At 46.3% G+C, this 15608-nt stretch overlaps 1 protein-coding gene across 1 annotated transcript in view; it reads left to right on the forward strand.

Annotated features, from left to right (window-relative positions):
- TTC9 (tetratricopeptide repeat domain 9) overlaps positions 1-14755 on the forward strand; it is a 35632-nt gene extending 20877 nt beyond the window's left edge. The window contains exons 2-3 of the mRNA XM_081508882.1: positions 8201-8383; positions 10374-14755. Of these exons, the coding sequence (XP_081365008.1) occupies positions 8201-8383; positions 10374-10453 (263 nt within the window). The 3' untranslated portion in view covers positions 10454-14755. The remainder of the gene's footprint in view (positions 1-8200; positions 8384-10373) is intronic.
- Positions 14756-15608: the final 853 nt, after the last annotated feature.

A 15608-nucleotide genomic window follows, 5' to 3' on the forward strand; every position in this document is an offset into this window, starting at 1 on the left:
GGGGAGCGTACAACCAACTGTGTATTCAGAGGCTATCTAATCTATAAGTGAAAAGAAAATAGTCCCAGAACCCTCCCCCATTCTTTCCCTAAGCCTCCTTTTTTGGCTACAAAGCTGCTTTTAGTATGCTCCCTGTGTATACCCACCCACCCCCAATAGGAAAACATTTTCAAATGCACTTTCAAAAAGAAAACCAGTAAGTAAAACTAAGCATCAAATCTAGATATGGGAAACGTTTGGGTCAAGTTTGAGTTTATGTACATCCAAGACCAGGAACCGAAAAATGAGAAATTGGGGTTGGGCTCTGCCCTTGCTGCACAGGTTTGTGGGTGGAACATTTTTGCTGATCTTTGAATCAGCTCATGTCCACGAGCATGTGCCGTGGGTCTGGCCCTGCGCCCAGGCTTCCTTCATAGCTCAGTGGGTAAAAAATCCGCCTGCAGTGCAGGAGACGCAGGAGACAAGGGATTCGGCCCCTGGGTCGGGAAGATCCCTTGGAGTAGGAAATGGCAACCCGCTCAAATATTTTTGCCTAGAAAATCTCGTGGACAGAGGAGCCTAGCGGGCTACAGTCCACAGGGTTGCAAAGAGTTGGACACGACTGACCACGCACAGCACTGCACCCAGCTGTGTGGTGTACTTTCTCACTTCATCCTCAGAACCGACCAGTGAGGTTGACAGAATTACTGTCTTTATTTCATAGACAAGGAAACTGAGTCTCAGAGAGGGCCAGTCACTTTCTAAGGACACACACAACTGGCCAGGAGTAGTCAGCATCAAAAAAAAAAAAATGTGGATGACAGGATTCCACCCTAGTAACTCAGGTCTGCTCTTAAATTCTTTGTGCCCCTTAGAAAATAGACATCTCTTTGTGCAAACTGGAGATGGCCCATCTCCTCCCAGCTGTCTTCTTTGCCTTCCCCACAACCCAGTGAAATAAAAGCAAGCCAAACATAGATGATTTCTGAAATGAAGATTCCAAGGCGTTTGGGAGGGCCCAAAGCTTTAACTAAACAGCCACTGTCGAGGGGAAAGATCTGTGTGTTACGTGGCAAAGGCCGCGCAGTCACACACCCTGACCTAGTAATTATAACCCTGGGATTATAGGTTATATTTACCATAAACAAAACCTCCATGAGTATATTTATCATAAAGCTACTTCAGTATCTAAAATGTAGAGGCAACATAAATGTCCAAAAAGAAAAAAAGAATCAAGAGAAGAAAGTTGTTTTCAGAACTCTTGAGTTCAAGTATTCATGTACACTGACAGGAAATCAGCACTTTTATGGAAAGGTGAAATTGGGTGGGTCGTAGCAGTCCTGGGTATGAAGTCTAATAAGTAAAAATACCCATAATTTAGTACCCATTATTTAGTGTGATGCACACACTAAATTTCCATTGCTATGCCATAGAGAGACTCTCTGTCATTTTGCAGTGTATACAGATATCAAATCACCAGGTTGTACACCCAAAACCAACAAAATATTTTGTCAAGTTCACCTCAGTTTCTTTTTAAAAAAGGAATCAAGATGCTAAAGAAGACCCTCTAAATTACCTTCCAAAACGTGTCTGACCTATTCTTGAAAATTTGCTTTAAATTAAGCTAGTTTCCTGTACTGTGTGTGCAGGATTCGGAATGGAAATTTTCTCTGATTAACATACATGTTGCTGGGGAAACCACATTTGACCAGTGATTTCCTAAAGAACGAGCGTTTATGACGATAGTTTTTTGTGCCTGGCGCTGTGTGAGGCATATAACGTACATTAATTACCTCATTTTATCATCACAGGAGTTCCTGCAAAATAGGTATTATTATCTTCATTTAACGCATGAGAAGGAGGCCGAGGGAGATGAAGTAACCTCCCCGAGGGCCTGGGCTAGCCCGCGTTGGAGCTTGGACTCCAGCCTAGAACTCTGTCTCCAGTTGCCGCCCCAATGTGCAGCCAGGACTGGCACAGTCCCCTGAGCCTGTTCAGGGTGGTCGTGACCTAGACCAGCTGTGAGATGTCCTGAGCGTCACCTCTCCTCAGATCCAAGCTCTTTCCACTTGACTGCTATGCCAACGCCCCTTGAAATCAATTTGAAAATGGCTCAGATCGTTTGGTTTGGGAAAATTTCCCCCAGGAATGTAATAGCCACTTTTCAGCCCCGCTTCCAAAGAAGAGACCACCAAGGTGTATTAGTCTCCTAAGGCCGCCATCCTAAAAGGCCACAACCTGTGTGGCTTAAAATAACAGAGATGCATTGTCTCACAGTTCCAGAGGCTAGTCGTCCAAGACCAAGGTGTTGGTAGGGTTGGTTCCTTCCGAGAGCTGTGAGGGAGAATCTGTTCGAGGCCTCTCTTCCAGCTCCTGGTGGCCTCCAGCATTCCTTGGCTGGTAGGTGGCCATCTTCTCCCCATATCTCTTCACATTGTCTTTCCTGTGTGAGTCTGTCTCTGTGTCCAGATTTCTCCTTTTTATAAGTCATATTGAATTAGGGTACATCCCACTGACCTTGTTTTGACTTGACCATCTCTGTAAGAAAGTTGCCAAAGGAAATGGCAACCCACTCCAGTGTTCTTGCCTGGAGAATCCCATGGACAGAGGAGCCTGGTGGGCTGCAGTCCATGGGGTTGCAAAGAGTCGGACACGACTGAAGTGACTGAGCACCTCTGTAAAGACCCTCTCTTCATGTGGGATCACATTCTGAGGTGTTGAGGATTAGGACTCCCAACATACCTTGTGGGGAGGACACAATTCAACCCCTAACAGCGAGGCAGCCTTGGGGAGTGGGCTCCTCCTCCTCACTCCTGGCCCTTGGTAGGTCTTTCCTTTCCACCCATCCAGCCCATCCTCCCCTCCTGTCCAGCAGGTAGGGACAAACAGCAGTGAATCAACTGTCAGAAGAAAACCAATGGCTCCATGAACTTGGTCTTCCGCCTCCCATCTAGTTTCCCTTCATCTCATGCCAACAAGTGGCATTTTGCCCAGGCTGTCACCATGCCCTGCATGCACCAGGAAAAACAGAAGCAAAACAAGTGTTGGAGCCAAAAGAGCCTGACATGTTTTAGCCGGAGGTCTCGGTGTGGTTGCCTTGGGCAACATCTAACTTATGATTTCCTCTGTCTGAGTGTGTGAGTGCTTGTACAAAGGGGTTCTTCAAGTTCCCGATTCTCTAACATGCTCCTACTGCAGACTCGTCTGTGGAGCTAAGAAAGCCTGCCAAGCTCTTTCCATAAAACCATACCCTAACTCCCCAACGTTGGCAGTGGGAGAGGAATTTCTACATGGGAGGCGTAACTGAGGATTCACAGCCCCAATTCTTGTCCTCCAGATTTACCTCTCTAGTAAGTTGCACTAGCCACCACTGCTGTCACCAGGTTGGGCTCAGGAAAGGCACTCCTTTCCAAGTATGAAAGGAAGCTTGTCTTAATTCTCCCCTGCTTGGCTGATTCCAGGATGCAGCATTTATTCAAACTTGTCAGAAGACCCCAAACCAGAAAGTTCAAAATATTTCTTTCAAAAGGACTTCTATCAATAGATAAGGTGGTCTGAGAGCCTAGGTCCATCTCCACCTGTCTCCCTACCCTCCTAATAACTGCATCTTTGGATCCAAATATACACCGAGGTCACAGGCAAGGACAAGCCACCTTTCCATCGAGCCTGAGACCTGCCTTCCCAAGTCCACCATCTCCTCTGTGAAGACTGGCCGACAGTGGAAGCATTCTCTCCCTGTAGGGAAAAATCCCGCAGGAAAAAATCCAGAGCTTTGGCTTGGGAAGACCACATCCAAACATAGTCCAATCTCTGTGCCCAAACAAATCTCCACAGGGAAGTGGCGGAATTGTGTTAGACAAACACTTTCTTTCACTTCCCACCAGTTCTGATGGTCATCGCCAACAGAAGATGCCTTCCCAAAGTAACAGAACAGAATTCCTTTGGAAGAGGAACCAGTGAAACAATTTCATGCTTCTGTTAGGTGGCGAGCATTTATATTCATAAGCTGTTAGATTGAAATGCATGGTAGCGATTACTCAATGAAGTTGAGTCCTTGTTTTACAGGTAGGAAACTGAGGCCCAGAAAGGGAAAGTGATCTGCATAATGTTGGCTAGTGGTAAAAGTGACTCTAGAATCCAGCTCTTCTGATTCCCAGCCCAGCACTCTTTAGCATATTGATCCCTGCTGTAGAGTGGAGCACACAGACTTGTTATTTTAAACCTTAATTCAAACAGAGATCAAGTTGCTACAATGTGCAAGAAAACTTTTCATGGATCATCAGTGGATCCAAAATGGCAGTCTAAAATCTCCTGGGATAAAGGGCTCTAAGCACATGAGTGTAACAGCAGAGGAAATATATTTCAGGGGTTTCCTAATGCTAGTCATTTTTAACTCCTGGATGCCACTTACATTAATCCCTTTCTCCTGCCTTTCTGCCTCCATTTGAGTCAACCTAGTCACCATCATTTCATCATTCAAATCCACTCTTGCCGTAAGAATGAAGTCCCGGATCCTCAACATGAACCAGAACCAGGTGTGTCCTGGTTTCATCTTGCTTTTCTAGCTTTATTCCCTTTTACCCTTCCCTTCAGTCTCTCTACTCCAGCTGGGCATGGCTTCTCAAACTCCTCAAATAAGTCTAATCAGTCTTTCTTTCTTCCTTCCTTTCTTTTTCTCTTTCTTCCTGCCTCCCTTCCTTCCTATCTTTCCTTTCCTCTCCCTTTCCTTTGTCTCTTTGTTCCATGTGTGTGTTAATCACTCAGTAGTGTCCAACTCTTTGCAGCCCCATGGACTGTAGCTTGCCAGGCTCCTCTGTCCATGGAATTTTCCAGGCAATAATGCTGGAGTGGGTTGCCATTCCCTTTTCCAGGGGATCTTCCCAACCCAGAGATCAAACCTGGGTCTCCTGCATTGTAGGCAGATTCTTTACCATCTGAGTCACCAGGGAAATCCTGTTCCCTATAGAAAGCTTCTTCTCCTTTCTACCTAAATCAGTGGTTCTCACACAAGGGTGATCCTGCGCCTCCCAGGGGACATTTGGTGATATCTGGAGACATTTATTTTTTTGCTTGTTACAACTGCCGTCTAGTCGGTAGAACACAAGGATGTAGCTAAACATCCAGCAATGCACAGGACATTTCCCCACCCCCAGCCCACTAACAAAAAATGATGCAGCTTAAGATATTGATAGTGCCGAAGTCGAGAAACACTCAACTTTGGAACCCAGCTTAAACACCACTTCTGCCAAGAAGCCCTCCATGTGGGCCCCTTGATATTGGTTTAGGGCCCCTCCCCCATCGGTAGGCTCCTACTCATCACTTCTCTTTCATAGCACTTGGCACATGGGAGTATTTGAGATAATGTACCATCTGCTTTCCACCGCAGTGTACCAGCTCCAGGATGGAGTGGAGTGTCAGGTTCATCACCTCATCCCGGTGCCCTAGGTGGTACTCTGTGAAATTAGGCATCTCTTTTTGTTTCATTGACCCTGGGACACAGAGGAGGACAGTTTACACAGGTGCCCTGCCTTTTGCCAGGTGACGTGGTTTCTAAGGGCTTCACACACAGACCCACAGAGACCTGGGGCAAGAGCGCGGTCTTGGGAGCCAGGTGGGAGTGGGAGGGTATCACGGTTCTGCCACCTCCAGCAGGTTACTTAGTTTCTCTGGAACTGGATTTCATCATCAGTAAAAGAAGCATAACATAGAACCTGTCTCCTAGAGCTGCTGTGAAGATGGAAAGATGAGTACCACCTCTGACATAGGGTAAGGGATTAATAACAGAGAGGAAAAAATGGCAGTGGGACAATAGACCCTTGCTGTTGCTGCTAAGTCGCTTCAGTCGTGTCCGACTCTGTGCAACCCTATAGACGGCAGCCCACCAGGCTCTGCTGTCCCTGGGATTCTCCAGGCAAGAATACTGGAGTGGGGTGCCATTTCCTTCTCCAGTGCATGAAAGGGAAAAGTGAAAGTGAAGTTGCTCAGTCGTGTCTGACTCTTAGCGACCCCATGGACTATAGCCTACCAGGCTCCTCCGTCCATGGGATTCTCCAGGCAAGAGTACTGGAGTGGGGTGCCATTGCCTTCTCCGAATAGACCCTTAGACCTATTCTAAGGGTCTCCTGGAGCCCCCAGGCCCTGGGTAGCAGGCAGAAGAATGTGGAAGGGACATCAAGAGACTGCTAGTCAACCTGTCTTTCTTAACTTCTTCAACTCTAAAATGTGCCTACTAACATCTCATCTTACTTATCCCATGGGCTTGTTATATGCATCCCAGATAACTCCCCACCCAAACAAGAGAGATGCCTAAAAATTACCTGTAGGTAGGGCTGAGTGCAGTCCAGACTGTCTTACCTCCTCCACCCTGGGTCTACGTAAGAGCTCTGGCCTGCCACCCTTTATTTCTTACCTGGCTTCCCCAGCTCCATCCAGACGTTTGGAAAGGCAGCCCATGTGAATTAGAGCTAACCCCAGATTCCTCCATCTTCCTGGGCTCTGCCTCTAGTGCGGGTAGGGCCTCCACCCCCTGTAACCTGCCTGGCCCCGCCTCCCACACAGTCTGGACCCTGGTCCACAGCCAGGTCTCACAGCCCACACCCGATCAGCAGGGGAATTCCAGACATTTTCACCAAATGAGACCTGGAAATTGATTGCTATCATTCTTTTGCCCAAGGTGGGGGAGGGGAAGGACTTCCGTTTTCAGACCTTTTTGCTTCCCCCTCAATTTTAGACATTCAAAACCTGTTTTTAAAAGAAACAAAGGTCCTTTGCCTTGACTGCTCGGGTCAGCAGACAGAAGTGTCTGTTTGAGAATGGAGGGCTGGACAGGAAGAAGACTCTCAGCAGAGAACAGAGGACATGAGACGGGACACGGAGAAGCTTCGGATAGGAACCCCTTTAGCTCTGGGGGTAGCGGTTGGGGCCAAGTCCCACACAGGTAGCAGCCAGTGAGGTTCAAGGCTCTTGACAGAACCCCTCTCCATCTGCAGAGCTGTGTGAGCACCAGAGCAGACTCCAGCCGCGGGGGGGCAGGGCAGGGGGCAGAGGGGCCTCGACTCCACGGCTGAGGGAGGAGAGGGGAGAGTGCCGGTGGCATCAGCTTGGCACGATGGACTCTAGTGTGCCAGCAGCTCCGTGTTCTCTGGGACCACAGCCGTCCACACCCACGCCACCCATGCCCAGGGGATTAGCAGCCTGCTGCTTCCGTCAACAAGTCTGACTTTCTGCCTTGTGGCTGGTGGAACCTGGTGGGGCAGTTTCCAGATCTGGACTGCTTCTCTTCCACTTCCTGGTTCTCATACCTTCCACTCAGTCTGCAAGAGGATGTTTCTCGTTCAGGGTGGTTTTTTTTTTTTTTTTTTGGTCCAAAATGCTTGACGAAAGATCTGGTCTCTTAATCAGCAGTTCAGATCCCTGGGAAGTTATTTAAGGAATCAAAACAGCTCTAGTTAGACCTTCTAAAGATTAAAATCCGTGACTTGACTCTATCCCGAGGATGGTTCTTCCATTGTGGGAGAAACCTTAGTGCAAAGGACCAGGGCATTGGCAACTTCCCCCGTCCCACCAGCCAGGTCTTGGCAGGAAGCAGCAGTTTGACCTCCCAAGTCTCTGCTTTTATTTGCTTTGAAGAAGGTGCCCTGCTCCTCCTGCCACCCACCCCCTTTTGAAACATTCCTCCAGTGTGTATAACGCATCTTTTTGTCTTCCGTCAATGCTTGCTAAATGCTTGAGTGGTAGAATGGAGGCCAAGGGAGCTCAGAATGGCTAGGATTAGGGTGAGGCAAATAAGCCCCCCACCCCGCCCCAGGGCACAATGTATAAGGAGGCGCTCAGTCTCCAGGTACAGGCTTCGTCACCCTGACCCTGGCCCTGTGATTGATGGCTGGTGAGAGAAAGCTTCCAGGGGAGATGGTTTACTCAGAGATGACTGAAGGCCCCACATAGGCACCGACCAGCCTCCACGGGGGGCACAACTCAACCCAGAATACAAGGCCAAGTAACTTGCTCGTTGAAGGATACACAGCTTGTTGAAGATGAAACTGCATCCTAGAACCCAGGATTATTTGATGACAAATTCCATGGCATAAAGCCCACTGTAAAGCCCCCGCACCTGTAGTATATATACCTTTATTGGTCCGAGAGGAAGAACCAAAGAGAGACATTCAGAGGCTGCCGCTGTTTTGTTGATGGCACCTTGCCTTTTTGCTCCCTTCCTCTGTAGCCTGCCTGCTGCAGGCCGAGCTGGTGAACTATGAGCGAGTCAAGGAGTACTGCCTCAAAGTCCTGAAGAAAGAAGGGGAGAATTTCAAGGCCCTTTACCGGTCCGGTGTGGCCTTCTACCACCTTGGAGACTACGACAAAGCACTCTACTACCTGAAAGAGGCGAGAACCCGACAGCCAACAGGTAAGGCAGCAATTGCTCTTTTCTTACCACCAGCCCCTGGGGCAGCTCCCAGACCATCTCACTACCAAGGTCAGCTTTTTCTGGCTGGCAGGATCAGGCAGGGGTAGAAATGGCAAGTGAGGGGTCAGGTGTGTGCTAGGTCTTGGAAGAAGCAGAGCTCATAGAGTCCATGCCTTTAGGATCTGAGTTCCAGGGAGCTTGGGCACCTCTTCTGTTTAAATAGGGTATGGATGTCTTCATTTTTCAACTCAGAATCCAGCCCTCTTTACTTATTCACTGAATCCATATTGCATTCTTACTGTGTGCCAAGATTTGTGCTGACTGCCAGGGATGTAGAAAAGAAGACGAAGTCTCTATATGTGAGGAGTTCACATTCTGGTTGATGAGACAGAATACAAATGGATAATTGGGAGGGTAAGCCCAACATTCTTCCAGGAAGAATGCTCCTCCAGGCAGATCCCAGATAACAGAGCATGCGTTATCTGTACCATTTGCTTAAGTCATGGCCACCAGCCCCACCATTCATTCATGCCACAGATAAATACTGAAGCAGGGCCAAGAACTCTTCCGAGTGCTGGGCAAATAGCAAGGAACGATGCTCAAAGATGCTGCCTTCAAGGAGTTAGAATTATAATGGAAGAAGACGGACAGTAAACAGACAGATTGATAATGTAATATTTAATAGTAGTAAGTGCTATAAAGAAAATAAAGCAGAGTCAAAGGATCAAGACTAAAGTGGGTGCTATTGCAGACCAGGTGGTCAGGAGCACCCTCTCTGAGGAGGCATGTTTTAAACCTTGACTTTGACTTGCTGTTGCCATGGTTTTTCATATGGCTGATTTTTTTAAAATGCAATTCTCCTTCCAAGGAATCTTGTTAGAATGAATTTACAAATACCCAATATACTTTTTTTTTAAAAAGAACACTAATATCTTTATACGTTGTTGATTTGTTTTCTGTATATAATTTGTGTTCCCCCAACTATACCATAAGCAACTTGAGGACCAAGAATGAGACTCATTCAACAGAATTGTCTTGAGTACCTGCTATATGTCAGTGCTGTTCTGAATGCCCTGCCTGGCATTTTGAAATATTATACAGCATTCCTTTCTCCTCCTGGAAGTAGACATCTCAGGCAGCCCTGAAACTCTTATATTCTGGTGTGTATGGGGCTAAACAGCCATTCTCTGTCCTTCCCCACTCACTAATTTAAGGACTGGAATTGGGGGAATTCTTCTATTTGTGGTCAGGTGGTTGCCTAGAAGAGCAAAATCAGACAATGAAGCACAAGTCCTTTTAAACTCTCCAATTAAAAAAAAATTACAATCAGTCAATATTTACTGATCATTTGGATTGAGCACTTGTAGACGTATCTATTTTGATCCTCTCAGCAGTTTTATGAGGAAGGTTTTACAATCCCTGGGAGAGGCAGCCTTTGGAGTCAGGTGCAGTGACTATGTGTTATCTCCTTGGACATCTGACTTGATCTCTCCAGTTTTAATTTTCATCACAGTCAGGATGATGAGACATACCTTACAGGATTCTAATGAGGGCTCATTGAGACAATGAAAGTTAAAAACATGACCCAAAGTAGACACTCAAAAATGGAGGTTGTTTCTTGCAAGACAAGACAGGCGACTCAAAGAAACTGGTAGGTTGCCTGAGGTTAAACAGTAGCTAACTCTGAACTAAAAGTCTCCACTCACTGAGCTGACTGAGGACCACTGGGATTGCTGCTGCACAGAAATAAGGGAAGACATTCTCGCTCCTCTCCTCTCCTTCCCATCTGTCCCCTGGGTCACGGGGACCCGTCCCCACGGAGGCAGGGAAGGAGAGGAACTGCACTCTGGTAGCCTTCTCGGTCATCCTGGACCTTGGCTGAGTGAGCCTGCCCTGTCTGTGATCTGCAGATGCAGGTTTAGTCTGATCCCCTGTAGACCCACCAGTCCCCTCACCAGCTGTTCCCTAAGGTGTGTTTCTCTCCTCACAGACACCAATGTGATTCGATATATCCAGCTGACGGAGATGAAGCTCAGCAGATGCTCCCAGAGAGAGAAGGAAGCCATGTAACCAGAACACCTTTCTAGAGCCGCGCCTGGCCCGGGACACCCAAGCACTGCGTGGTGGAGAGCCCCTCCCTGGGTTCTGTTCCTTTCTCCCCACTTCCTCCTCCTACTACCCCTTATCTCTTAGTGTCTACTCTCCGTGCGCACAGAAGGACGCCCGCGGATGTGGGATCTGGTGGGTTGCCCTGACAGTGGAGACAGCCTCCTTTCAGTAGGGCAGCTGCTGAAAGAGACCTGACTTTGGCGGGAACAGCCGGAGGGGACTGTCACAGATTGGGAGTGCTGTTACAACTTCGACTTGGGCCAGCACTCCTGACAAGAGGCAGAGCCCGGCAGGTGGACCCGCCCAGAGGCGTCAGGCACGGGGCCTACGGGCTGGACCCCTCCACAGCTTCTTCACAGACGGGAGCATCTCACGGCAACCACGATGAATCCAGGAGCCAGACAGACACCAGAAGCATCGGTTAAGCCCACAGAGTCCGAGAGTTTGTACACTGGATTTCTGCACACACACATGCCCGCTCCCCACCCCTAAGAACCCTCAGCCCCTGCCTCCCTCCCTCCCTCGTTGTGCTTTCTCCTCCCCCCTTGGGGATCTGAGACTCTGCCAGGATTCACATGCCATCGAAACCCACTCTCAGTGCCCTCTGGTGACCACACATACCATTCCCCCAGACTCCCACCCAGCAGGCAGCTGTGAATGCAGAAGGTCAGTGTAGAGTGGGCCAGGGACTGACCACGTAGGGCTGGGGGGAGGGAGAGATGACGTCTAGGGGACAGAGCATTGTATAGACTGGGAGACTGAACTGTGGATGAAGTTAAGTGTGAATAAAAATAAATGAACAGGCAGCAGTCCCTGTCACTTCTGTTGGAAGCAGCCCACTCCCTCACTTTTACTCCCTCCCCCAACCCTCAGTCAGAGCTGCTTACAGCCAGGCAGGATGGGGCTTCCCCCAGAGCAATGGGCCACTTGTCCAGTGGTGTACAATGCTGGCTGCCCCTTTGTGCTTTTAGAGTAGGCTGGGATTGTGGAGACCGCCCAGGGACATGGCTGGGTGGGAACCTGTAAGCCCCTTTTTGATGAAATTATCTGGACTCAATATCTAGCACGTAGAATGTGTTCAACAAATATTTGTTGAATGAGTGAATAATGACTGCAGACTGGTTCTCCTGCCTTAAACTCATTTTATCCCAGCCTAGTCTCCAGATACCTATGCTCTCTTTGCGATGCCATGTAGCTTCAGTCAAATAAGAAACATTTACTGAGGGCTTCTTGTTTGCCTGTCATTGTGCAATATGCCCTGGGACAAAGGATGTAGTCCCCGTCTTCAAGGAGATGGAAGAGGTGAGAAATAGTCATAGAAGAGTATTACCAATGACACCTTTAATTTATATGATGCTTTAAGATTTTCAAAGCACTTTCATGTATTTTTTGTGTGATCAGTGAGACAATATTATACAAATTAAAATATATACAGATGCAATAATGTTAATAGTGAGCATTTATTAAATGCATTCTCCTCAGATCTTTACATGTATAATCTCATTTCTTTCGTGTAATTACCCTACTATTCCCCTTTGATGGATAAGGAAACTGAAAAACAGAAAACTTGTCCAAGATTGCATGGCCTTAAGTGGCATAGCTAGGATTTGAACTGAGTCTGTCCGACTCTCAAGTTTCAGCTGTTAACTACTCTGTAATTAGTTGCTGCCCTAAAAAGTACTGGATTGGCCAAAGGTTTCGTTCGGGATTTTCCATAAGATGTTATGGAATGAAATTTTTGACTAACTCAATATTATATTGGATAATTGTTGTTGTTTAGTCACTAAGTCGTGTTCAACTCTTTTGTGACCCTATGAATTGTAGCTGCCAGGCTCCCCTGTCCATGGGATTTCCCAGGCAAGAATACTGGAGTGAGTGGCAATTTCCTTCTCCAGAAGATCTTAGCAGGACAGTGTGTATGACAAGCCCTGATGATGCCAATGATGGTACATGGGCCACCTTTTGTTATTTAGCCCTAGTTGAAAAGTGGTCCCTAGCACTTGACTCCCTAGTGGTGGAAAAGGCAACTGAGACCAGCAGTTATTTCTGTGTATTGTTCATTCTACTTGCTGACGGGCCAGTGTGTATCCCAACAATCCACCAAGCATTCCTCACTCCATCCCCAGCTTAGGGAAAGAGTCACAATTATAGGTAGAGAATGAAAGGAAACACAACGTTAATTATGGGTTATTTATTTAATCAGAGGCTCCAGCACTGTAGGATCCAATCACTGCTCAGAGTCCAGAAGCCAGCAGCACAGGTTATATTCACACAGTTCCTCAAAGGCTTCCAGTGGGGTCTGCAAGAAGGTGCTAGAAATATCCAGGGGCTAGCAGCTGCTTGCCTGTAGCTCACCCTCTGGAGAAGGGAAATGGGAAAAAGCTGTTATTGCTGCCACATTCTCCCCAACTTCAACCATATCCTTCTCCCTGTTCTCTTCCTCCAAAATGGTTTCACATGACCCCAACTCAAAACCATGCTATAGCACACACAGTACAGGCAAACCTGCAAACCTCCCCCCTTCCCAAGCCTCCATCCCAGAAAGTTTGTGAGTTGGCAGACTGCTCGTTAGGATCTGAAGAATGAAGATGAGGTCAGAGGTGGCCTGCAGAACCAGTTCAAATTGGCAGGGTCTCTCTTTGGTCTTCATGCAGTGAGGAAGGACTCAGAGGAGCTATTCTCAATGTGGAGCAACACAGGGTCTTGCCTCACCGAGAGTTGGGGCAGGGCTGAACAGATGATATTAAGATTGTTGCCATCCTTCCCAGAACTAGGTGAGGACAACCTTGTGGGACCTCATAGAGCAAGTAACCAGGCCGTCTGCTTGTCTAGTGACGTAGATATGCATGCTGGGAACTCCATTCACTGTGACCCACAGTTCAGTGATCCCAACGGAAGAAGCTGCCTGGGGAGATGTTTGAGGCTGGTGGGACTGAATTTTCCGTGCATTTGTCCAGAGACTTCAGACAGCAACATAAGGTTTGTTCACCTTACCAAACCTTCAGCTTCCTTCTCCTCATCCCGCCCCCAAACAGGGACTATCATTTAATACATGTTGTGTTTGCAAATGTCACTACTGAGCTGAACTTGGAGTGCTCAATATGGATTTGACCTGCTTTGTCATCTCCTGCTGGGACTTTGGTGATAGATACTTTGGAGAAAAAAATTACACTTTTGTTGTAATTATTATGAGAGCCTCAGATGTGTATGGTAGAAATATTAGGGGGAAAAAACGACAAATTCTGCCCCATAATCCTACTACCGGAGACAGATATTGTTATCCTTTTGAATGTTTCTTTTTGGTATAAATGTACACATGCGCATCCTTTTTAAACAGAAACTGGAACATACTGTACATACTCTTTAATAACTTACTTTTCAAAATGTGTATTTATATTTTAGAATATGTAATATGTACACAGGTACAAAGTTCAAGAAGTACAAAAAGCTCTAGCATCAGAAGTAAATCTCCTTCCCACCCTGTCTGCCAGCCTCTAGTTCTTCAACTACTTCTATCTCCTTGCAGAGACAGTTAACACATTTTCAAATGTCTGTATCTATTTTGTCACAATTGCTAGCATATTGGACACACTTTCTGCACCTTATGATACTTCATTCACAATATCATGAACATAACATGTTTTGTGCATCTCCCAAGCTTTTTCAACAGCATCCTCATTGGGTGAGTGGACCTTCATTTGGTAACCAATCTTGTGATAGTGATTATTTCATCTGTTCCCAATCTTTACTGTAAATAATGTTGCAACAGACATTCTCGTAGCTAAATTTTGCACATATCTAGGACTATTTCCTTAGGGTAAAATCCAAGAAGGAAATTATTTGGCTATCTTTAAGAAATTTGATATATGTTATCCACTGCCCTTCAGAAAGTTTGTACCAAAGCACTCTTCTTTTGCAGGCTTGAGAGTGCCCTGTTTCCTGCACCCTCACTGCTAGTGGGTATTATCACTTATCAAATCTTTACCAATTTGATAGGAAAATAATAGTGTATCAATGTTACATGAATTCACACTCCTTCCTTTATTAGTGAATAGCATCTTCATGTGCTTATTGGCCATTTGTACTTCTTTATTTGTGATTTTTCTATTTATTTGATATTTGTATGTTTATTATCAATATGTACTTTTATTAAGAATATTGTTTTTGGCAAGAAACATTGCCAATATGCTTTCCAAGTGCTTTGCTTTCAAGTTTTGTTTATGGTGCTTTTTGACATATATAAATTCTTAATTCTACAATTAATTTGTTCCTCTGTTGCCAGCTTCTTCTGCCTACTGTTCACTCTCTCATTTCTATCAGAATGGTCCTTGCAAAACACAATCCAATTATGTCACTTCAGCTTAAAAATCTTTATTGACTCCTCATCACTTTTAGGACAGAGGCCAAACTCAGCATAAAACACAAGGTCTTTCAAATGATTTCTCACACAGACTCATCTCCTGGTCCTCTTCCCTAAATTCCCATATTCCAATGCTACATAGCTTCCTGTGATTCCCTGAACCCATTGTTCTGGGGTCTCTGGGCCTTTCCATGCTGTTCTCTCCACCTAGTTGGCTATGCCTCACCCCTCCAACCCACTTTTGCCTTGCTAACTCCTATAGGACTTGTCAAGGCTCAGTGCTAGAAAGTCTTCCTTGACTCCTTAGTCTGCATTCCTAAAACAACATAAGCCTACCTCTGCCTAGCATTTGCTACAAATAGGAATTAGAACTTCCTATTTCTGTTTTTCTGGTCCACTACCTGGATGTTCCTCAAGGCAGGTACTGTGGTTTATTCATCTTCACAGCTAGAATGCCTAGCACAATGCCTGGAACATAGTAAATGCTCAGTAAACAATGGGCATTGAACTTGGAATGAATGATGGATTCAGTGGCAAATATCACTTGAAGTAAGTGCAGAGTTGGACTGGATCTGTCCTTCTGAGAACTGAAGAAATCTTAAGAGACTTGGTTTAAAAGAGAAGCTACATGTTCCAGTGCTATGCTTTCCCAAATATCAGAATCACTTGAAGCAGCTTTTTTAAAATACATAATCTCAGTCTCAGCCTTAGATCCATTGAATCATGGAGATAATGTTCAAGATACAAAAGTTTTTT

Source organism: Giraffa tippelskirchi, chromosome 7 (assembly GCF_054371585.1).
Source record: "Giraffa tippelskirchi isolate mGirTip1 chromosome 7, T2T-mGirTip1v1.2.pri, whole genome shotgun sequence".
NCBI lineage: Eukaryota > Metazoa > Chordata > Mammalia > Artiodactyla > Giraffidae > Giraffa > Giraffa tippelskirchi.